Source organism: Arachis ipaensis, chromosome B6 (assembly GCF_059453495.1).
Source record: "Arachis ipaensis isolate K30076 ecotype BB chromosome B6, ASM5945349v1, whole genome shotgun sequence".
Lineage (NCBI taxonomy): Eukaryota > Viridiplantae > Streptophyta > Magnoliopsida > Fabales > Fabaceae > Arachis > Arachis ipaensis.
In genome coordinates, this window is record NC_142441.1 from 135,752,787 (window position 1) to 135,778,555 (window position 25,769).

The 25,769-nt window shown below is 35.3% G+C and overlaps 2 protein-coding genes across 5 annotated transcripts; one reads left to right on the top strand and one right to left on the bottom strand.

Moving 5' to 3' along the window:
- Positions 1 to 333: 333 nt before the first annotated feature.
- LOC107648416 (ferredoxin-dependent glutamate synthase, chloroplastic-like) lies at positions 334 to 1,094 on the top strand. The gene is made up of 3 exons (XM_016352287.3): positions 334 to 471; positions 776 to 834; positions 974 to 1,094. Exons 1-3 carry the CDS (start codon positions 412 to 414, stop codon positions 1,092 to 1,094), a joined length of 240 nt encoding a protein of 79 aa, XP_016207773.1. The 5' UTR covers positions 334 to 411.
- A 2,992-nt stretch (positions 1,095 to 4,086) lies between these two features.
- Positions 4,087 to 9,008, bottom strand: LOC110264149 (uncharacterized). Of its 4 annotated transcripts, none has more exons than XR_015886006.1 (10): positions 8,631 to 9,008; positions 7,841 to 8,455; positions 7,634 to 7,731; positions 7,211 to 7,295; positions 7,053 to 7,127; positions 6,009 to 6,102; positions 5,329 to 5,735; positions 5,099 to 5,219; positions 4,915 to 4,984; positions 4,087 to 4,810 (listed from the first exon to the last, which is right to left on the bottom strand). XR_015886006.1 is itself a non-coding variant. In XM_088491456.1 (8 exons), exons 5-8 carry the CDS (start codon positions 6,076 to 6,078, stop codon positions 4,673 to 4,675), a joined length of 399 nt encoding a protein of 132 aa, XP_088347582.1. In that variant the 5' UTR covers positions 6,079 to 6,102; positions 7,053 to 7,127; positions 7,211 to 7,295; positions 7,634 to 7,731; positions 7,841 to 8,109; the 3' UTR covers positions 4,087 to 4,672. The 4 variants fall into 4 exon arrangements, 1 of the variants encoding a protein (XP_088347582.1); XR_015886005.1 differs by having other exon boundaries at positions 5,329 to 5,507; positions 5,988 to 6,102; XR_002349883.2 differs by lacking the exon at positions 5,329 to 5,735.
- Between the last annotated feature and the right edge of the window lie 16,761 nt (positions 9,009 to 25,769).

Sequence of the window (25,769 nt, forward strand, 5' to 3'; positions counted from 1 at the left end):
ATTTTTCGTCATCCGCATTGCATTCAAGACATTTTTTAAGTTAGGATTAGCTAGTGTTCTTAAATTGGACTAGTGTTCTATTATCTATTTTTCATTTTTTGTCTTAGCTTATTAGTTTGCCAATTATAACACAGTTGTATTCTCACCCTTGTCAAGAAGCCAATTCTCATTTAAACTGGAATAAAACTGAGTTTTTGGTTTTCCCATGAACCACTGTTTGCTGGTGTGACTATAGATAGGTCCACCTTGCGTGAGTTGTTGGGAGCAGTGGAAACTGTGAACCATTTCGCTTGCCTCTATCTTATTGAGCACATCATGATGTTTCTAATTTCATTTTTTAGTGCTGTCTGTCCATACTTGGCATTGGAGACATGTCGACAGTGGCGTTTGAGTAACAAAACTGTAAACCTGATGAGGAATGGAAAGATGCCTACTGTCTCAATTGAGCAGGCCCAGAATAATTACTCCAAGGTTAGTGATCATCTTCAAACTGAAAGACTACTTAAGATATGATGTGGGTTGATACAACATTGTCCTAATACACTTATATATACCAATAATCTAGGTCAAGTATAGTACCAACTGCCATTAGCCAGTCAAGGCTGCTAACATAATAAGTCTCAAAAAACAAGAATATCAAAATTCTAACCTTGATGTTTAAGAGAAGAAATTTTGTTCTGCTTCATGGTGACATTTCCTTCTTTCTGTTAATTAGTTCTTAATAAAAGAATGTGATCTCTGATAGCAAATTATCTTGCATTTGTATGAATTTTAGGCTGTAAAAGCGGGTCTTCTTAAAATTCTTTCCAAAATGGGGATCTCATTGCTTTCAAGGTATGTGATTTATGTTAAAGAGCTGAAGGGTCAAAAGAAAATAGTATTTTCTTGTGTTTTGATTCTTATCCTTCCTTAAGGATATCATGCTTATGCTTTTTTTGACAAGTCAATTTGTTAATTACTTCCATGTATGCAGTTATTGCGGTGCACATATTTTTGAAATCTATGGATTAGGAAAGGAAGTTGTCGATCTTGCATTCAGAGGAAGTATGTCAAAAATTGGGGGATTAAATGGCACTTCTTCATTCTGGAAATGAAGATATGTAGGCAGATAGCTATTGAAGATACAAAAGCTAACTTTGCTCCGTTGAAAGGCTTTACATTCTATATTCTGTGAAAAGCATGGTTCCCTCAAGATCTATGTTTAACGCAATGCCATATACTAACATCATTAGGCACCATTTTAAGAGTTACAGTGGAAAAATAAATAAATTGCTCGAGTGGTTTTCAGCTTTGTTCATCGAAGTTCCTCTGCTACATAATTACATAATTTTTGTATCGTGGCACTATTTCTATCCAATATACACTACCTAGTTTCATAACAATTGGGTAAATCCTATGCCACAATTGTGTGATATCTATGTACTTATGCCATAGCTCGTGGTTGCCATAACCGTCGGGCTTCAAAGATGGAGAAGACAAGAACACAGAACCGAGGAGAAGAGAATAGAGTGAGCACTGTGGCCTTCAAATTTGGGGATTAGGGTTTTAACTTCAACTGAGGGACCAAATTGATGTGGGAGAGTTTACTCTACCACATTAGCTAGCCGTTGTAAAGCCCACGTGTCACGAAGGTTGCTAGCTCAGCTTTCCGGTTGCGCCAGGTGTCCAGAAATTGCCGGAAGGACAACTTTGAGTCCCGGAGTGCAAGTTTGGGGATGACTTTGAGGAACTTTTAAGTTCAGGGACTACTATGAGGCTCGAGTGCAACTTCAGGGACTACATTGAGACTTATCTCGTAATTTATACTAGATAATTTTTGTCCAAAAGGCTTTATACTATCTGAGACTCAAAAGTTATGTTAATTTATGCCCTATAAGCATCTTCTGCAGTCGAAAGAGTGTAATAGCATTTGTGTGCACCAGAAACATGGCATGGAGCCCTTGTCTAGTGTGGATATAGCATTTTTCAGCAAACAGATAAGTCTACACAACAACATTCAGGGCTCAGGATTCGGTTGTCCCAGAACGTTTGGACCATTAAATGGTCCCATAACAAAACATGTTTTTTAAGGTTTTTTAATAATTGCTAAATAGTCATTTTTTAAATTTAATTACAAATTAACCCCATATATTTTATTTAATTATAAAAATAATTTTTTATTTTATAAATAATTATTTTAACCAAAATCTATCATCTTTATTAACAATCAAGAACAAAAACAATAACGAATTAGATCTTCCATTGATCCTAATAAATTTTTTGGCCATTCTAATCGATTAAAATATTAAATTTGATTTGTCACGTTCGTGAGGAGTCATGAAATCGTGTTTCATTGAAAACCAATCGATTGAATTTCAGTTTATCACTAAACAATCGATTGCAAATTGCTGGGAAGCATGGTTTTGCATAAATCAATCGATTGGTCATAGTAACCAATCGATTGAACAATGAATTAAATGTGGAATTTATGAAATTCAATCGATTGTTTAGGATTTTCAATCGATTGATTTCTTCAAAACAATCGATTGGTCTCACTATTCAATCGATTGGTTATGGCTAAAAATCGATTGAACTTTGCACGTAACTTCTAATTCAATCGATTGGTTTGAAACTTCAATCGATTGTGGAGACTTTCCCCTCAAGGTAGTACCTAATTTCTTCATCTCCTTTACTTTAATAATGTTTTCTTTAAGTCACTACTTCTTTCTTCCTACCTACCTTGCTTGCTGTGATTTCGTTCATTTGTTACAGGGAAATGATTTCAGTCTGTTTGTTCGTTCACATTCGTTGTGTTCATGAGAATGTACTATAGTTATAGTGACTCAACCCTATCAATTTTCATTTTTTAATTATCCTAGACTATTCATTGATTGGTTACACCCTCTGTTTTTTCGTCAGTGTTGGGCTGCATTGGCGCTTCAAGTTTGATTGGTGCTCAATGAGTACCCGAAACTGAAGCTAACCCAAGGAAGAAAACTGCTTGAGATATGACAATTCCGATGATGTTTTCCCAATTTATATTGGCGATGATCGTACAGACGAGGATGCTTTTAACGCTTTTAACATAAAAATAAATAATCAAACTTATTGATATTTAATTAATTACACTACTTGTATTACATATCTAACTGACTACCATAATCATCATCAGGTTTTGCGCAACAGAGGTCAAGGGATTGGAAATCTTGTTTCTAGAGTTCCAAAAGACACATAAACTTCATACACCTTGAAACATCCAGCAGAGGCAAGTTCCAACAAATAATTATTATCTTATAAATATAGTATTTTTTTGTATTATGGTGAATCTGAACATCCTTGCCCAACCAATATGTTCAGGTTGAGCAATTTTTGCGGCGTCTAGTGGAATGGAAAAGATCGATTACACCAACAAGTGCATAGAGAGGTTTATTCCATAAGTAGTATACTTAACTTATTGTAGATTACCTATTGAAGGAATATAAGAGTTTCAAACCAATCGATTGAATTAGAAGTCACGTGCAAAGTTCAATCGATTTTTAGCCATAACCAATTGATTGAATAGTGAGACCAATCGATTGTTTTGAAGAAATCAATCGATTGAAAATCCTAAACAATCGATTGATTTACATAAATTCCACATTTAATTCATTGTTCAATCGATTGGTTACTATGACCAATCGATTGATTTATGCAAAACCATGCTTCCCAGCAATTTACAATCGATTGTTTAGTGATAAACTGAAATCCAATCGATTGGTTTTCAACGAAACACGATTTCATGACTCCTCACGAACGTGACAGATCAAATTTAATATTTTAATCGATTGGAATGGCCAAAAAATTTATTAGGATCAATGGAAGATCTAATTCGTTATTATTTTTGTTCTTAATTGTTAATAAAGATGATAGATTTTGGTTAAAATAATTATTTATAAAATAAAAAATCGTTTTTATAATTAAATAAAATATATGGGGTTAATTTGTAATTAAATTTAAAAAAGGACTATTTAGCAATTATTAAAAAACCTTAAAAAACATGTTTTGTTATGGGACCATTTAGTGGTCCAAACGTTCTGGAACCACCGAATCCTGATCCAACATTCAGTGCATCATGTAAGAAAACATAAAGTGTGCCTACAATTGTTTAGCACCTTACATCAAGTAGTAGCTCAAGTAAAATAGGTCCGAAATAAAGTTGCAAAACACAAGTCTGAGCATAGCTTTGTCGTCTTTTCCACTAGGGAAAGCTATTTCTAGGGAGGAGAGTAGGACAATGAACTATGCACCAGCATTTCTGGATTAATGCAGGGGATGCTGCTCCACTTCCCAGCAATACAACTACTACGTTAAATCTTTCAACATGGTTACCTGTTATCAACCGCCTCAATGGTCAGCATGAAGGTAACAAAAGGGTGAATGAGAACCTCAATAAAACCAAAAATAGCCACCTCTTGCACCCAAGATGGAGGGGGCAAATCGTGTCAGTCAAAATTGTTAGACCATAATTTTAGAAGTACCTTCATATGCATGGGAGAAAAAGCTTTTGCATCATATATCTTCATGTCTTTGTGTGAGGGCTCATCCATCGCAGGGGGTTGAACTTCAAAATTAAGTACTTCCAAAATGGATTCATTTCTTCGGCCTTGTATTATCGTAGCTGCTCCCAAAAAGAGTTAAATCGACGACTGCAGGTTCATTTCGTAATTGGAGGATCCCTCGTGAAGGTCCTCCAATACTCTATCGCCGATTCTATCATTGGCATATGGTTCTCGTTGTGGTACTTAAGAACCATGTCGATGCCAAGCCTCATCCTACTATAGTAGCTCACCTTCTGCATCACAGTTAGCATTTTATCAGCGCATTCCACATGAAATTCGATACATTGTTCAATGGTATGGAACTAGGTAAAACAGTTTATGCAATAACATCGCTTACCGCAATGTCATAAGAGCTCCAAAGGTGGTATAATATCATCCACTGAGCTACATACATTCCGTAGTCGTTGCTGTAACATGGAGATTTTAAGGTTCATATGTAAAACAAACTTAAAGTCTCGTGTATCCACTTAAATAAATTCATTGTGATTGTGATGAATAAATGAAATCCCCTTATCTCATACCTTCGATCGTCTTGTTCGACAACTTTTGGCTCATAAAGCTTGTAGTCACTTATTAGTAACCTCTCATCAGTTGGGTTTTCGTACCATGAGTCATCATCAAGTATTCTTCTAAGAAAATTGCCTGAACACGTGGTAGGACATAAGTAGAGTCGTTATTACATTCAGAATACACGCAATTTATAAAGAACAAATAGGCCACAAAGAGGATGCATACGGAGTACATTTCGTACCACTTTCTTAATCAGCCTAATCCTTTTGGCCCTAAATCGGGCAGCAGGTTTCAGTGAATCCAGATACACTAGCTCCTTACCAACAATGTCCACAACCAGCAGGAACCAGTGGTTGTCGGACCAAATGGGGGCAAAAATTTGTAAATACTAACTTCGTAAACAACGCATTTAGGAAACATCTGTTGATTGTCCCACATAGTAAAAAATAAAATCATAAAGAAATTCTCATAGACACAAGAACACATACACTGAGATATACTAATGAATACTCTAGTTCAGCTGTAACATAGTAAAAACCTATTTAAGATCACAGTTCAACTCTTCCTCATCTACCAATCCCATGAATCTCATGTTACTTGAAAAAAAAACAATACAATCAGCTGCAATTTATAGTTCCAATTTCATATCTATGCAAATTCAAACAATAAAGGATGTGCTTCACAAACATAATATACATGCAACTTGATATATAAAATTAAGAAGGAGAAATCTAGGTGAGTAGCTGCCGCAGTGAATAAGAGACAAAGAGAAGGGTAATGTCATCATGAAGATTTGTTTGTTTTCAAAAATAACAAAGGTAAATTATGTTTAAATTTAAAATTTTCTTATTTAATTTAGCAAAGTAATATAACCAACTCAAGCACCAGGAGCGTGCGTACTCCAGATAATTTAAAAATTACATGCCTTGCACACGTTGTTAGCCATCCCCATGAAAGCTTTGCGTATAGCCTCCACAGTAGCCCATGGCATCTATCCGCGACCCGTAGCAATTTGCTGCAGAATACAGAATTTTGGTTAATACATTTCACAATTATTAGACATTGCTAGTATAATTAAATATTTATCTTTTTTATTTATAGTTATCTAGATCTTGATTTTATGTTATAATTAATTTGTGGTACGTAAATTCTTTTTCCAGATTATGATTCGTACGATAAGCGAATTTGATTAAATCATGATGATTTTAACACTAAAAATCTAACTACAAAATAATAAATAAACTATAAAATAGATGATTTAATGGGACATGATTTGTTAAATAAGCAATATATATTATCTAAATAAGTCTAATCCTATGGTTATGAATGTCATCCTCAAAATATGTCGCACAATAGGGTAAACAGTGTCATAATCTCTAATACGTTTAATGATGTTCGATTATGAGTTTATCATTTTATATTTTTCTGTCTTTAATATTCAGCAGAAAGCAATGTCAACGGACCAAAAATATAGCTCAAAATGCTATTATGGTTCGGAACTGTTTATCTGTTAATTACAATCATGTAATTATAATTCATAATGATTAAAGAAAAAGTCTAGGGGGCCAGCAACTTTTGTGTTTTCTGGCCAACATTTAACCATCAAAACAAAACTGAGTGATCTCCCACCATTAGATGTAATCTCACACCATTAAAAACATTATTGATGGCCAATTGATGGTTACAAAACACCAAAATTGCTGGCTCCTAGCATTCCTCATGATTAAAAATTAAAAGAATTGACATATTTAATTTAAATATAAATACTTTTACCTCTAATTAATAACTACATATATATTTGGCATACATAAATATTTTTTTCAAGATCCGCCTAAGTTGTCCATCATGGCAACTTTTAACATACACGAAGACATCAATTGAATTAGCCTAGAACACACATCTGATAAATTTCCTGTTGAACATTATCCTACATAAGTATAGAGAGAGACAAAGTACAAAACTAACCGTGAGGGTTGTTGGCAAGAACCATTGAACTCTGCTCGAGCTTTGAGTAAGCATTGAGGCCAGCAGTATCAGAACCTATTAGGCAGCACCATATTCTTAATGGATTGCACAACAAATTGATAGCAGTGATACATGGTTATATGGAAATAGAGACTTACGTCGTCCACAATGAGCTTTCCAGGCTCAAGGGTCCTCAATGCCCCACGTGTGACGGCACAGTGAGGGTTAGGAACAAGCAGCTCACTACAAATTAAATTGGTTAGTAGGTTGTGGCCAGTTAAGTTGGAAACACCACACGAATTCATATAGAAGCAACTTAGTATTAGCAAGAAGTGGAACACCTTGAGGTTGAAATTCTCACATGAATGCCAACATTTAATAGAATTAGAAATCCTGATAACTATATGTAAATTGCTTGTCGAAAACACAAGAAAATGAAATTGAATCATAACCAGTAGTTTTGTTATCATCTCAAGTTGATGCTATCCATATAGACTCTAAAAGAAACCAACACTATTCGTCATGTGCAAGCAGAAGGCGATGAGACAAAAGTAAGATAGAATTATCAGGGTTAAGCTTACTCTTGGTCCAGGACGTTGTTAAAGATATATGCAGCAGCTGCCAAGTCAAGCCCAACGACTTGCATGTCCTCGGTCGGGAAAAAAGTCATCGGCATGCCCTGCACACCGTGAAGGATGTAGCTAATTATGTTAGTTACTTCATTAACGATGAAAAACATTAACTCAGATCATTGTCTATTACATAACAAATAAAGATGTTATCTTTACCGCTGGGAGGATGGAACCGACTTCCTTTGCCCATCTACTCTTATCAACATGTCGAACCTGTAAGAAATTCTGCTACTCAGCCCATTTCACAACAGGGATGTCCCTACTGCTGTTGTAGGGGCATGATTCTTTTGTTCCGTTCTTTCCTCTTGCAGCATTGAACAATTTCCTTTTTCCCTTTGGAGGTTCAGTTTTAGGTCTCCTTTTCGACACCGAATGGCTTCTGCTGTCCGTCCCCCTGAAGTGATGATATCTTTCCTCCGGGCTGGAAGGTGGTGTGGGGATGGGCACATAGTCTGGATCATCGAAGATGGAGGATGACAGCTTCTGACGTCACTTGTAGGTTCGCAGTGTTGTCCTAGCTTGTTTTTTGGTGGCAGCAGGGGTGGGAGTCTTCATGTCAGAGGAGTTACATGGCATTCCGGAATTGCTTCTTATAATAGGCAAGACAACGTTCTTGGTCAGGCCATGCTTCAGAAGTTCCACCAGTTCAGTGTTGAGAGACTACTGGCGATAAACTTCTTGAGGTCGTCTATCTGGCTCTGGATACCATCCATTTTCCTAATCAACGATGACAGCATCTCAGGCGCGACCTTCGCTCCAAATTCGCCGTCCCTACACGGGTTTAAAAATTCAACTTTAGCACAGTTGATGAGTGTTAGTCACGATATCAACACAGTAGCATCATAACAAACTTTTCAAATGAGACTAAATCCTTCGATACGAAAATCAGAATTCTCATCTAACTGGAGCTTCAACACAAATTATTATAAGACTCAACAAGACTTACGATTTCGGAGAATCAAATGTTGGAGACCCCGGTGATGCCTTCGATGCAGAGTCGCGAGACAAAGTTGGACCGTCTTTAAAGTCCTCCATCTGATCTGCCGAAGATATATGAATCGGTGGGTGGTTCGGTGCGTCCATGCCTGTAAGTTGAAATCCACGAGAGGTACGAACAAAAACTTCCATAAATAGTATAATGGAAAATATTAGAATCCCTACCCGTGAAAGATCCCCACAATGAAGTTGCGTCATTGTCTTGGTTTGGGGACGAAGGCACAGGGAGGAGGAATTGAAGGCGGTATTTGGTGGTTTAGGGTTAAAGGTCACAGTGTTATTAGAGAGCACGGTCGCATCAGATTGTGATGCTGGTGTAATGGGCAATTTTGATGATTTTTTTTATCAATCCAATGGTGCTGCAACTTTTATGTAATGGAACGGCAGCCAATTCCATGCCATGGGTTATGAATAAACAGCCATATTATTGGGCAGTTGTTATGTTAAGCCCGAAATGTATAAGAATTTGGGGATGGAACCAATATGGGCTAGCCCAATGTGTTGGGTAGGGAAAATGAAAAATAATATAAGTACTCTATTTAGGAGGCTCATTCTAAAACCATATCGATGTCAAAAGGTTCATGCAAGTGATCTTCAACAAGGTTCAGAGATGGCTAAATGTATGACATTCAACTTGAAAGTCTTTATTGCTAACTTTGATATTTTTAAATAAGACACGAAAAACTTACCTTGGCTTATATGAAACAAACATATACTTCTCAGGTCGTTTGGAGAGTATAGTCTATTAGGAGTCTCCTAATAGAATGTTTCTACACAGCAAAGGTGCCAAAGTTAGGTCGATCACTTCTTTCCTGAGGTGATACCGGTGTCACGTTAGTGTTTAGATTTCTTCCATGACCACCACTATGAGAAAGTACAGAAAGTAAACCAGTTTGATATGTTAATGGTATGAGTAAAAATCACACAGTTTTTACAGTGTGCTTTCTATACATTGACTATTCAGGTAATGCTTTAATTTTGTGGGCATGAAATTTGTATTTTTTTTCACTCTTAAAAGTATCATTGTGACAAACGATATAACCGTACGACACAACCAACTATAAGGAAGTCCTCAGACTCCATCTCTGATGTGATTTTTCTTCAACCTGGATACGGCACTGTGGTCCTCCATGAGTGCAATCTTTTTTTAAGTCTATTGGGCCGTTATTGCCTTTAATAATTAATATACACTTGAAGTATTATTTTATCACATAATTCATCACAAAATATACAATTATATTTCAGGTGACATAACAACTAAATCTGAGATTTGAGAAAATTATTAAATGCATCTAATATTCTTGGCCTTATATTTTTATTCTAATCGTCCGATTTAAATAAAATTATACAATGACGAATTTGATATATTAAATCTAAAAGAAAATATAGACCGAAGTAGTGAACAAATTTTTTTATATACCACAAATCTTTTTTTTTTAAAGTAAAAGAGCTCAACACATTAAGGTGGAGCATGCAGTATCAAACAACAGAAAACAACAGGCAAATAACAACGTCTAAACCAAGGAGACAAAAATCCCATGTCATCTCCGGCATAGCCATCAACAACCCTAGGGATAAACACCTCTCCACTCGTCGCAGCTAAGGAAGGTCATTGTGATGATATCTTGTACGCCTTTACCCTCATTCTGAAATATCTGCCTATTTTGCTCCATCCAAATGTGCCAAATGACCGCACAAAAACACCTCAACCGCTGCTTTCTATCGTCTTTTCCTCGCGGCTCATCTGTCCAACTTAAGAAATGATCCTTGACCAGCTCCAGAACCGCCCAGTACCGGCCAAATACAGAAATCCATGCACTCCACACCTGCCAAGCAAAATCACAGCCAAGAAACAAATGATGGACCTGCTCTACATCCTTATTACATAGCACACAGTTCTTATCATCCTGGCTAATAATCTCGATCCTACTTAGCCGTTCCTTAGTATTCACCCTGCCTACTAGTACAAACCAAGCAAACAGCTCCACTCTTGGTGGAACCAATCCTTTCCAGATGGTCTTTGTGAAGCTGTAACTGGTCACATCCTCTGATAGCATTCCTTCTTGTAGCACCTGCACAAACGAGTTAGTAGAAAAAATACCAAGTCTATCATATTTCCACACAACTCTATCCTCCCTATTATTCGCTAACCTCACAGGCCTCAAAACCTCATGTAGCTGACTTAGTAGGTCTAACTCCCACTGAAAAAGTTCACGCCTCCATTGGAAGTTCCAAATCCACTCTAACCCATCCCAAAACCCATAGTCCCCTATAACCAAACCACATTGGTTTGAAACAGAGAAGAGCCGGGGGAATCGATCTTTCAAGGAACCACAATGCAACCAACCATCCTCCCAAAACCGAGTCCTTCGTCCATCACCAACCTCCATAGCCAGACCGGTAATCAGCTTATCTCTCAGAGATTGCTCCTGGATTTCTAGATGACAAATATCCTTCCACGGGCCTCCTCTAGTAGGCAACACTTGTGTGTGTAGAAGCTCATTCGGTCTCAAATTATTACAGGAACAGACCACCTTCTTCCACAAAGGGCATTCTTCCTTGGCAAACCGCCACCACCACTTGAATAACAGTGCGGTGTTACGGACCATAGCATCTCCAACTCCCAGCCCACCGAATTTCCTAGGCGCTTGCACCAACTCCCATTTCACCAATGCCATGCCCTGTCTCCCATCCTCCTTACTCCACAGAAATCTCCTCTGTAAGGAAATCAATTTTGCAGCCACTGCCTTTGGCATCTTGTATAAACTCAGGTAATACACTGGTAGACTGTTTAAGACTGATTTTATAAGTACCAGCTTTCCCGCTTTATTTAGCACCTTAGCTTTCCACAGGCTTAGCTTCTCTTTTACCTTTTCAATAATTGGCTTCCAGGTCTTAACCAACCTTGGATTAGCTCCTAGGGGAATACCAAGGTATTTTATAGGGAGAGTGCCTGCCTTACAACCCCACAACATGCACATACAATGCACCCACTGCTCATCACAATTGATTGGGATCAAACTGGACTTATCGAAGTTGATGCTCAGCCCTGACATCAACTCAAACCATCGCAGCAGCCGCTTGTAATTCTGCATAGTCTCATCATCTGGTGGGCAAAATAGGATAGTGTCATCAGCAAACTGTAGGTGTGAAAGCTCTACACTGTCTTGTCCAACCATCAGCGAAGAAATACACCCGTTCCTAATTGCCTCACCCACCATTCGATGCAGAACATCCACCACCAGCACAAACAAGAAGGGAGAAAGCGGGTCACCTTGTCTCAATCCCCTTTCCATTTTAAACGGATTAGATGGCGATCCATTAATCATAACCGACATCGAAGCTGTGGTCACACACTCCATAACCCATGCCCTCCACCTGCACCCAAACCCCATCTTCTCCAGCACAATATCCACAAAGCTCCACTTAACTCTGTCGTATGCCTTCTGGAAATCTAGCTTAATTATAGCTGCCTCCTTTTTACTCCTTTTAAGCCAGTGCACCGTTTCACACGCTATGAGGGCCCCATCATGTATCTTCCTACCCTGCACAAAAGCACTCTGAGTCTCCCCTACCAGTCCTGGCATCACTGCTCTCATCCTCCGAACAAGCACCTTCGAACTGACCTTATACACACACCCAACCATACTAATGGGTCTTAGGTCTTTAATCTCCTTTGCACCTGTGAACTTTGGGGCCAGCGCCACCCATGTGATGTTGGAATCTGCGGGTAGCCTGGATGTCTGGAAGAACCCCATAACAGCTCCCGTAAATTCTGCCCCAATCTCATCCCAGCATCGCTTAATGAAATTCATATTGAACCCATCACATCCTGGCGCCTTCAAAGACTCACAATCCCATACTGCCTGCCTAATTTCCTCCGCTGTTGGCATCACCTCCAAGGACATAGAATCTTCCTCATCTATCCTTTCTACTAGACCATCTCTGAATCCCAGCATAGGAGAACGCTCCTGATGATACAGACCGTGATAAAAGTCTCTAATGGCCACTTTTATTCTAGCTTGGTTCCTTACCAGTCTGCCATTGATTACCAGAGTATCAATCCAATTATTCCTCCTTCTTGCCGATGCTATATTGTGGAAGTATCTTGTGTTCCTGTCCATTTCCGTTGCTTGCCGAGATCTCGACATCTGCTTCCAGTGAATTTCTTTCCTTACATACCACCTCTCACAACAGGTAACTAGAGCCTTTCGTCTAGCCTCCATAGTTCCATCATACACGCCAATTCCTATCATATCATCCACCTTCTTTATCTCTTCCTCAAACTTTAGTATCTTGTTGTCAATCTCCCCAAAGTTGTTCTTGTGCCACCTCCTCAAAGGCCCCGTTAGTGCCTTCAATTTATCAGTGAATTGCAGATCTCCTAGGCCCTTCCATTCCTCCTTCACCATTCGAAGAAAGCCATCATGTGTGAACCATGCGTCAAAGCTCCGAAAAGGTCTAGGGCCTCGTTGCACCCTCTGCTCTTCCACAATAATAGGGCAGTGATCTGACAAACCCCTCAGATCGCCTCTCAACCGAGTCTCAGGGAATTCTTCTAACCACTCCACACTCACCAGAGCTCTATCCAGTCGACTGCAGGAACGATCTCAAAACCAAGTAAACTTTCGGTCTGTAAGTGGGAGGTCCACTAGGTTCATATCCTGAATCCAAGTCTTGAATTCTTCTGCCGACATAGGTAAATTAACAGTACCTTTCCGTTCCTCTATATTCACTATCTCATTAAAGTCCCCAATGAAGCAGCAAGGGACCTGACATAACCCCGCAATGTAACTCAACTCCTCCCACACCTGACTCTTCTCTTCTCTAGTATGCGCACCATAGATCAAGAAAAAAGCACAATTGAACCTATTCTTTAACAAGACACCTTCAACACATAACCATCTTCCTCCCTTATAGCAGTTATTCATATTAAAATAATTGGCATCCCATATCATCAACAGGCCCCCAGATGCCCCGTCTGACCCTACATATTCCCACCCTGCTCCACCATAACCCCAAATCCTTTCAACATCAAATCTGGTCACAACCTGTCTCTTGGTCTCAATCAAACCTATCATGCTCAGATTATATTTATTTTTTAAATCTTTTACCATTCTCAACTTCCCATCACCCCTCAACCCCCTAACATTCCAAGAACTGAAAGTCATTTAAAAATATTCTTACACACCTTGTTTTTGTTTTTGGGTCTGCACCGCCGAAATTTCTCCTTTTGTTTTGCCAATTTTCTTTTTTGTGATATTTCTTCATTTTGAGCTTGCAGGATCGCCATGATGTCTTCTTCCTCGTCACACAGCACAGCTCCTGATTCCAAAGCCAGCTCCAAAGTCTTTTTGTTCTCCAGCAATTGCTCCTCTAAGCTTTGGCCATCCTCATCCCCCCGTTCTTTCCCAATACCACATGTGTCCCTTACCCCTGCAACCCCCTCAGCCACGCTTACCTCTCCCTCTTCCATAACCTCATGACCATCGCCATCCTCCTCTACTCTCATCAAGCTTGCCGTAGCTTCAGCACGCACCTTATCAACCGCGCCCATGCCTGAAGATACAGCTCCGTCATCGTCAACCTCAGCCTCCCCAGATTTGGTCGCACGAACTCGGCTGCCCGACCTGGTTCGGTCACCATCAACGCAAATCACAGCTTTGCACCATCTCCCCGCAGCTGAAGGCAACCGGCTCCCTTCTTGATCAGCCCCTAGACAGGTTGCGTCCTCCCGCTTGAGACCGCGTGCTCCATCCAAGGGGGAACCCTGCTGTGCGTTGAGGATCGCCAAGGATTGCTGCTGGGCGCGCTTCTCTCGATCCGGGTCAGGCCCATTGGCTGATGGTGAGCGGCCCACCCCACTAGAGCACCCCTCCAGCCCCATACAGACATTCCCAGCCCAATCCTTAGTGTGGCCCAACTCTTTTTGTTTTTGTTTTTCCTTCAATGAGATCTGTTTCAGCCCAACATTCAAATAAGGAAAATCCCACGTGACTGTTTTTTCCGAATCTGCACCATAGCTGCAACCGTTTCCTCCCCCAAAAACAGCAGGACCTTGAATGGCGCCATTAAAGATTTGGGACGATGTGATGTTTTTGCCAAATTGATTTGGAATGCCATTAACCAATTCATTTAAAAAATCTTCAACAATTACTATTCTACCCTCATCACCTTCCCCTTCTCTGTTCACCGCCATTAACGCACATTCATCCTGCTTGTCAACCGTCAATGAAGTCGGTCTCCTTCTCTGCCAATAGGCTCCACCCGTACTCGTACTTGCTTCATGACGATTTAAAAATCCACCAGCTGTGAGGTCATTACCCGAAGAGCACTCCCTGTCCTGCACGCCAGGCCCTCCAGACCCCACCTCCTTAACCCAAACGTCATATTCCCCGGATCCAACAGAGATCTAGATCCTCTCCTGAATCACTTCCATAACACCCGTATCAACCAAGACCCGACCTACAGTGAAGGAACTGCACAATTCTGTCTCTTCCGAACATCTGACTACAGCTCCCCACTGGCCGCCTATCAAAGAAAAAGTCTCGGATGCCCATGCATGCAGCGGGACTCCATAGCACTCTAGCCATACCCTTCTAGAGTTATTTCGCTCCAACTCATTCCACCTATCTACCTTGTGAAAAAATTGCAGCAGGTAATTCAACTTAAACGTATAGATTTCATTCGCATTCAGAATACTATCGAAAGTCAAGAGGGCTTTACAAGCTCCCATCTCTCAAACTTGGACGACAGAAGGTAAAATCTTCGTTAGTAAATCCCGCAAGGAGGTGAAGTTGATCGGCTTCAGCGTACTCTCAACAAGGCTTCTCTGCAGCCAATCCATATTTTTTTGCACCACTGCAGCCTCGAGCACCTTAGCCTCGCCCATCCCATTCCGGGTTTTTACTATTTCCTGTGTTCGTGTGTCTTTACCAGTTGACAAGGAGTCGGCATCACCTATTACACCACATGGTTGTTGTGTCGCCGGGTCTATTGTGCGAATTTCACATGGCCCCTTCTCCACCGTCGTTGGTCCCGACAGTCTTCTATATTTAGCCTCCCCACAGCGATAACCTTGCTTCTCAGTCTCAGACGATTCATTTCCGCTATAGCTTTCAGCGCCCCACCTTACGAGACAGATATATATCATTGATGCGTCTAGTACAGTTGAACAACTGGAATAACTCTCTCTTTGATATATCTTCCGGGAGATTATCCACACAAAAATGGAAAAAGACTCTGATTCCAACCGTCGATACGCTTCTCTCTGTCCCAAACCCTGGGATCCTTTCTGTAGTCCTTAGACCTACCCTTCACTGTGTTTCCCTCCCCTACTCTCGCTCTCTCTCACTCTCTCGCTCTCATTTTTTCAATTAAAATTAATTATTCTATGAAATCTTTTTAATATGATTTTTTAGATTTGATCTGTCTATTCTTTTTTATATATTGACCATTTTTTTTGGTTGGCATATATTGACCATTTAAAATAGTATTTTTTTTACAAATTGTTACTAATAACGACAATTTTGGATTCTTTTAGGTTTTTAAATTATTTTATTCATGTTTCTGTTTGGTTTCTTTTTATGCACTCTATTTTAGTTTCATTATTTTTTCAATTGCTTCTCTCTGATCTCTTTAAATTTTTTTCATTTTTTCGTTTATGCATATATCTTGATATTTACCGAAAAAATTATAGCTTAATCAAGGTACTCCAAAGCAGAAAGTTTATCTCCTAGCATATGTCTTCAATGAAGTTTTTAAACTCATAGTATACGCAACTTGTATTTTCAATATTTGTCCATAATTTAATAAATATTAAACTATTTTGCGTATTCTTTATGTACTTTTTTAATTTTATTAACGAAAATTTTGTTTCTGACAATTATTTATTCTTTAGAAATTTTTTTGTTATTTTGTTTTTCTTATTATATTTTTATACTTATGTAAACAAATATTGAAATAAAATTTTAGCTTTTATGATTTAAAATGTTTTAAATTTTTTTTGTAAAAAAGATAATAATAATAATAATATGTAATTACTCATATAATTTTAGATTTCAATAACACTTGATTAATTAATTTCAATTAATTAGTCTTCGTTATGGCCAACTATAAAAATAATAAAATATGCAAATTAAAAAATTAAAAACAATGAAAAGGACGAGTTTTAATGGTTAAAATCTTTGAGAATTAAAAAAGAACTGAGTGTAAAAATAAACTATTATTTCAAAATCAGAGATCAGTTGTAGATTGAATATGAATTTTATTGAGTAGTATATAATAATAATATTTATTTGTCCCCACAAAATTATTAAATTTGACCCCTAATAATTTTTTATTTAACTTTTGACACTTGATATGCAATTTGAGAACTTCATATTAAATTTTTATTATAATGATCAAGTTTCAAATTTAAATAAGATTGATGTTCTTTCTTAGAAATTGATTCGAAAGAATCTATCTATTTGTAATTCTTCTTTTAGAATTAGCTTTAATTTTTTTCATAATAACTACACTAATTAAATGAACTGTTTCAACCATAAATATCATCAAGAGCTAATAGTATAAAAGTTGAGTTTTAAATGATTGTTTAACGACATATACAACAAAAACTAGTTTAAATATAAAAAACTCCAAGGGCAAGGTCAAAGAGAATCTAATACAAAATTATTTCTATTCACATTCATATAAAATATTAATAAAAAATTATTTCTACTTTAATTCAAATAAAATATTAACAAATAAATTGATACGAACAAAACTTTTAATTTACTGCTTTATTCAACTTTAATAGAATTAACTAAATTTATGACTTTAAAAAGATTAATAATTTTCTAAAATTTATTATTTAATTCATTTCCATCTAAAGGATTATGATCGAAATTCTGATTCTAAAAAGATACGAATGAATTTTTAAAAAGATACATATAAGATATAAATATATAGTTCTCCAGACTCTATGTGATATAGGAGACATGAACTCAAACTCTAAAAATTTTAGAGTTTGTATTAACATATAACCATTTAGAGTTTTACTATATCATATTTATTTTAAAAGTTAAATAATAATTTTATTAATACTATATCATAATATTTTTAGAATCACACTTTATAAATCTGGTTAGAAATTAAAAATATTTTTATTATAATTTTTTATTATGTTCAAATTTAAAATGTAAAAAATTTATACTCACATGCCACGTTAGAGGGTTATATATAGATTATTTTTTTCAAAAATAAAATTTATGGTTTAAATTAATATATTTGTAGATATGCAACTTTATTTGAATTTTTAGTCAAATAAAAAATTTGAATTTCAATTTTTTTTAATTTTTATTCTGTTTTTATCTTTTATTGTAATATGCAGGGAACAGTAGTGACTTCGGCCACCCAAAAATTTTAAAGAATCATGTCTACATATGTGATATATGTCTAAGAAAATAAAAAATATGTAATTTATTAATTTTATATGTATTTTTTTTATTATATGATGCATTTATATCTTAATTATTTAGCTCCCTGATATTTTTTACTTAACTAATTTAATATCATACACTCAAGTTTCTGTACTTATCAAATTAGTTTTTATATATTCACCTCTATATCTATTTTTAAGAAAATTTATTTGTTCTTTTAATAATAACATGTTTAACATTTATATTATTATATAAAATATTAGTAATGAATTACAAAATTATGTTCTGATAATTATATTGTGTATGGTAGATGTTATTTTCTTGTAAAAAAATACTGAATTTTCGTTTAATTTTACATTCTCAAAAGAAAAAAATCTACCTAACTTTTTTTATCTTAACTTGTTTAATTTCATCTATCATTTTATTTTAATAATGTGTGTATCTTATATTTGATAAGAGTGTTATGCCTTTCAAGTAATTAATAATTTATTATTTGTTTTCAAGTAATTTTAATTAATAATTTTTTTAACTAAATACATTATAAATTTTTGGTACATTATAATTTTATAATATATTATTGATAGTGTTGTATCTTCTATGTAATTGTCATATAAAAAATGATATAACAAAATTTTTTTTATAAGATTTATTGTTTGTATTTTGATAAAACCAATTTAACAACTATATATTATTCCTAAATTACTTTTATGTAATGAAAAAATCTAAAATAGAATATAAATTTTTTTTCTACAATTCGACTTTTCTATATTCAACTTTTTAGATGTGTTTCTGATAATATAAATACAAAAATATTTTATAAACTATTATGTTTAAAATATCGTTTACCGTAATTTTACATAAATATTTTAAAAAAATATGAGCGGCTCTTTTTATTTTATATTGTCATGTTTTGTACTTGTCAATGCCTATTTTTTCTTTAGTTTTAAAATTTATATTATGGAATTAACAAATAATATGTATAATTATGGATATACAAATTAAAAAACAAAGAATTTTTGGCTAAATAAAAATTAAAAAATTAATATCTTAAAAAAACATAAACGTTGATAAAACTAACAAATTTACTTTACAAGTCGTTGTGATTTTGCAATTTTTATATCTGGTTTAGGGGACGAGGGTGGCACAATACCTTCATCGGACTCATCAAGTGGTTCAGGCGATCAAGTAAGTGATGATGTTGAGACTTCCATTCTTTTAAAAGCGGCTCCATTGGCAGATGCCAAATATAAAAAAAAAAGTGCATGATACATATAAAATAAAGTATATATTATAACTTTTTGCTTTGAATATACCAAATTTTTTTAATATTTAATTTAGTTATATTTTATTTTTAGCTTTAAAATAAATTTTAGTTTGATCTTGGAATATCTATTTTTACAGTACATAATTATTTGATTATTTTCTTAATTGTATCTAAATAAATTACACTTAATCTTGTTACTCTAATTCTAAATATATATTTTTTAAAATTTTATTCTTAATCACATTACTTTCTTTTTAAGTAAATTTAAATTCGAATAAGAATAAAATTAGAAAAAAATTCAATAATTATCTATAGTAAAACAATTAACATTATTTAAGGATAAAAAAATAAATATTGAGAGGACAAAATTATGATGCTTCCATTTTTAATACAATCTGGTATTATTAATTTTTAACTAGTTTATTTAAATAAATTATCCTAGGTATAACATTATGAATTTAAGATTTGCAGAAACTAGTTTCAGTGAATTCAAAAAGTGAAAAGATAAATATTATTAATAGAACCTATTATAAAGATTTTTAATAAAAGTAATGCTATATGGCCAATAAGTATTATCATTTTTGGCCCGTACTTAACCAGTAATAATTTGTACTCATATATTACATAGATTTTACACACAATAAGCATCTAATTTACACCTATGTTTATTATTTTCACTCAAATTTTTCAAAATTTATACACATGAATTAATAAAATTTATCTATTAAATACTATTTAATATTTATGTTGCTCAAAAAATGACCAAAAATACTAAAAAATATTAATGCCAATAATTTCTATAATAATAATAATAATAATAATAATAATAATAATAATAATAATAATAATAATAATAATATTTAATAGTTATTTTTATTAAATTAATATTTTGTTATAAAATTTAAACATTTTATAAATTTATTCTCTCATATAATCCATGTTACAAATACATTAATAGCAAGAATTTATATAAGTGTCCCATGATTTTGTTCTTTTTTTCTCCCCTCGTATTACCGTTATTTATTAATAATTCAAGAGGTTTTGTTGACCCATCATTATAATGGATTTTTAGTTTTGGGTATTACTCACTCAAAAATGATTAATAGGGCTTTTTTTTTTTTTACATTAAAGGCCCATATAATATACACATAATTTTGGTCATGACATTTCCTTTTTTGTCCTGCAATAATTACTAGCATTTATAACAATCAGTCCCACTAAAAACCTGCATGCTCCTTTTCATATGTCATCCGTTTATAGGACAGTCAAATCTTGGTCATTGTTAGTCATTGCAACCTTGACCACCAGAGAACTTTCCATATATATATATATATATTGAATTGATGGATGTTGGGTCGAAGGCCGTGAATTGGGCTGGAGACCAAAAAAGATAAGTTTGGTAAGTTGGTGATTGAATTGTATGTTAGTGCATAAGATTGAAATTGTAAAATTGGAATTGAGTATGAGGAAATGGGAAATGATTGTTAGAATAGTGGAATTGAGGAATTGAGACGTGAAGTGGATGAAAGTTAAAACGTGTGAATGAAGTAGGTTTGAGTTTGGTTAATTGTGAATGTGTGAAATTGAGTTGTTTGAGGTTATTTTGTTGAGTTAAAACTATTTTGACTTGTGAACTTTTGGAAAAGTTAGTAACTTCTGTTTTTGGTTAAAACTTAAAATTAATTTTTTGTCAACTTTGGCAGGCCATAATTCGGTCCTCGGAGTTAAAAATTTTTTAAAATTATATTTTTATAAAAATTTATTTATCAATCTTTTCAACGGTTCAAGAATGGTTGAAAAATGAATTTTGTGAAAAAAGTTGTGAAGATTTGAAATTTGGGTTGAAGAGTTAGTTTCTGCAGCATATCAACATTTTCAAGTTCTGATATGTCATGCGTACCCGGCACCCATCGTGCATATGCAGGAGTTGGTCGCTGCCTAATACCTATGTGTACGTGAACATGGTCTGCGTACGCGACTTTGTCACGCTTATGCTCATGTGTACGCGACACATGTCATGCATAAGCGAGCGAGCTCCACTACCCAAATTTCTCGCTAATAATGTAACACCCTACCATACTTAATCTTATGCTTAAGTCATAAGACTGAGTTGGTGAGATATTACGACCTCTAAAAGTTAAAACATATATATAATATAGTTGAAAAAGATTTATAACTAGGAGTCTTGAAAGAAAGGGTAAAACAAAAGCGTTAAACCGAAAAGCGCAACACTCGCGTAAACGATAAGTATGAGAGAAGAATTCCAAAGATACATATAGCAAGGCTTCTGACCTGGCTCGCGTAGTTAAAACCAGACAGAGCGTATAAACATATATACATATATACTTGAGAATCCCAATATGACCCAAAGCAGAAAAAATGATAACCTGTTTCTTTGAGTCAACCTCTAATAGGGACAAACATAAAATACAAGGTGGAGAATTTATATACATATATAAATATAAACAAAATACGCCCCTGAGTCCCAAAAGTTCTTCGCTTCGTCAGAGTCTCCAGAATACAGAGTGGTGCTTCTTAACCTGTATCTGAAAAATAACAATATTATATGGGATGAGAACCGGGGATTCTCAGTATGGTTAAGGTGCCCACATATATGATAAATAAGGTACCGAAAAAGCTAAAGGCAAATCTAAAACTCCGGCATTAGATTATAAAACTTAAGGAATTAAAGCAGAAGCCATAAACGGGTGGTTGTCTAAGGTTCTAAACTTGACCAACTCTATCCAAAGCCCTCAATTCTCTGCCTTTCCTCCAATCCTCTAACTCCAGTGAAACCACAGACAAACAAATAGGCAAAGCAAGTACAGGTAGAGTACAAATACAGCAGGTAATAGTTTAGCGAGTAAGCATAATAATCACGTAGGCAAGCCCAATTAATGCACAAGCAAACAAAACATATAAATGCATATGATGTATGCCTGTCCTATAGCTGATGATATCATCTGTCGGTTATATAGCCAACTCGACACATCCTGGTAGCTAACCATGGATAGCAACACCCATTGCGGAGCAAGTGAGTTTGAGTTACAACCCCCTTGTTACTACCTGCTTAACGCAGAGCCAGTGGAATAGCCGCTACTGCGGCTACTACCCAGGCGGGCGTTTAAAAGCTCAACCTGGAGCAAGCAAAATAATCCACTACTGCTGCTACTACTCAGGCGTCACAATCACTGGCCTGGAGCAAGCGGGACGAACCACCATCCTTGCTACTACCCAGGTATCTCAAACATTCATTCATTCATTTCATCTCAATTCATTCATCAATCATCATATCAATATGACAAAATATTCATCAATTACATAACACTTTCACACTTCCCAATCCCGATTCATCATATTCTCAAGCTTTCTTCTCTTCCAAGCTACCACCCCTTCCTAACTTCACCTCATCACTAAGCATACTATTAAGATCTAGGGCTAAAAGAATGAAAATAGAGGTTTAGAGGTTTAAAATTAAGCTTTAAAATACAAAATCCATGTTTGCTGAAATAGGGGCCACGCGTACGCTGATTATTGCGAGTCGCGATTGAAGCTGTGGTTGCTGCGGGCCGCGAGGGAAAAGGGGTTTGTGATGCGTTTGAGTTTTCGAGTTTCGACAATCGAGGTAGGAGAGTTTTCTTAAATTCATTTTACTTTCAAGAGTTGTTATAAGTCGATAATAGTATGAAAAATATATTTTTATAATTACGTGAGTCTTATGAATTGAATTGAACTGTTTGAATGGCTATGATTATTTATTTGATTGATTTATTGAATTATTGAGGAAGCTGGTTATTCTGATTTGCTGTTTTGGTTTGTTAAGTTAGTCAGTGTTGAATTGATTTTCCTTGAATTACTGAAAAATGTTTAATATTAGAATTTAGTTTAATTTTGGAAATGTTTGATTTTAGAAAAGATTCAAAATTAGGATTTGGTTTGATTTTGGAAAGGATTTGATATTTGAAGCTAGTTGGGAACGGGTGGAAAATGTGACTTTGATGGACCTGTAAGGGTGGCATAGTCTGAATTTTAGAGGAGATGCTGCCAAAATTTTTATGAAAACTGGAGACTTCGTTTAAAATGGTTATTTAGAAAGATTTAGACTTTTAAGAATTTTATAATTTGAATTTTGGAGTTATTAAGAAAATGGTTACGTTTTAGAGTTTAATTTATTTAGAAAATAATGAATTATGTTTTGAATATGAATTATTGAAGAAAGTAATAAGAGGTATGACGAGAATGAGTGTGAGAATGAAGATTGATTTTTTAGTATGATTTTTTGAATAATTGAATGATAATGAGAATAAATGTGAAAAATGAATTGAATTTATTTGAGATGCATGGGCAGTAGCAAGGATTGTGGTTCGTCCCTCTTGCTCCAGGTCAGTGATTCTGACGCCTAGGTAGTAGCAGCAGTAGTAGATTATTCCACTTACTCTAGGTTGAGCTTTTAAACACCCAGAAAATCCAGAGGCAATCCTAGAACACCGACACTCAGATTATAAAACTTAAGAAACTAAAACAGAAACCATAAACAGGGGTAGTTCTCTAAGGTTCTAAACTTAGTCAAATTCTAATCAAAATCCAAAATCCTCAATCCTCAATCCTCAGTCATTCAAATCATTTTCAGTGTCAAATTATTTCAAAATCAATATCAACCATTTTCATACTATACTAAATACTCTCCAGCCTTTCCAGTCACATATATCTCATTTAATTACAAATCATCCTTACTTCATCATCATCATCAAATCAAGTAGCCCCTTCTTCAACTCCAAGTTACTTCTCCTTCCTAACTTCATCTCATTAATAAGCATATTACTAAAGTCTAGGGGCTAAAAGTGTAAAAATAGAGGTTTAGAGGTTTGAAATTAAGCTTTAAGACACAAAATTCATTTTTGCTAAAAACAGGGGTCACGCGTATGCGTGGGCCATGCGTACACGTGGGGTGCAATTTTTCCATCTCACATACGCATTGCTTGGTCCGCGTACGCATGCATGCTAGACAGAAATGCCCATCCGTGCATTCTTGTTTTGGCTTGTTATAGGACAGGCATACATCATTTGTATTGTTTGAATTATTTCGGCTTATTATTCTTGTTTTGGCTTGATTGATTGTGCATATTAAATGTATATGTGCTAAATGCTTTACTTGAATTCTATTTGTATATTATTTATCTGCTTTGTTTGTGTTTGAACACTTGAGAGATCCTTTATACTGGCGTTGGTTGACGCTGAGAGCTGGTTTCTATTCTGTTTGGAGAGTTATGAAAAGACGAAAAATATTGAATTAGATTTAGATTCCCTTATAATAGTTGCCTAAATATGAATTAGTGAGAAACTATAATGGATAATATGATGTATAGAGCTTAAGATTGTTTAGTGAGTTTCTGTTGCCTTATATATGCAGTATCTATTTGGCACTTTTACTGACTGAAAACTCATGGGTCGGGGATTCTCATTCCGTATATATATCTCTTGTTTTTCATATGCAGATCCTGGTGCTCAGCAGTGAGCTGCGATTCATCTGGGAGACGGCGAAGTTTACTGAACTTCTGTTTTACATTTTGTTTAGAATCTCTCCTTACTTATTTTGAAAAACTTATATATATATATATATATATATATATATATATATATATATATATATATATATATATATATATATATATATATATATATATATATATATATATATATATATATATATATCTTTTGGAACTTTCCTATAGAAGCCTTGATGTATATTTTAGAAGAGAAAGAAAATAATGTTGTCAACTGGTTTTTTATTACTATAACCCTAGCCGACCTAAATTTCGCAGGTCGTGACTAGTGGCTATTATATATATATATATATATACCTTGTCTTTATCTTATTCTTCTTTAATGTTTAATTTTATTTTCACTTTCCGAATGCGCCTTATTCTTTTTCATCGATACGCGAGTGTTTCCGTTCACGATTTTACTTTTACTTTTTTTCAAGCTTCTCGTTTAATAATTCCTTTGAAATATATATGTATTATAAATTCACCTTGAGGCGTACCACCTTATTATCATTGACTTATGACTCAAGCATAAGGATTTGAATGTTAGGATGTTATAATGCTGCTGGAATTTCAACGGTCCTCACAGACAGCGCCAATGTACAAAACTGTACCAATCGAATACGAGATGGAACTTCCTTAGTTGATGATAGCATCCGTTGGTCCGGCAGGATGACGAGGCTGAATTCAGGGAGCGTGAGGGTGGTACCTGCAAAGGCACTCTAACGTCCAAGTCAGAAAATTAGAGAGGTAAAAGATGAGTGTGTAGAGTTGAATGATCATACTTGAGAAGAGCAATTAAATTCTCTTTTGTAAAAAGTGTAAATTATCTTATCTGTTAGAGAGATTCCGCCATTCCAAAA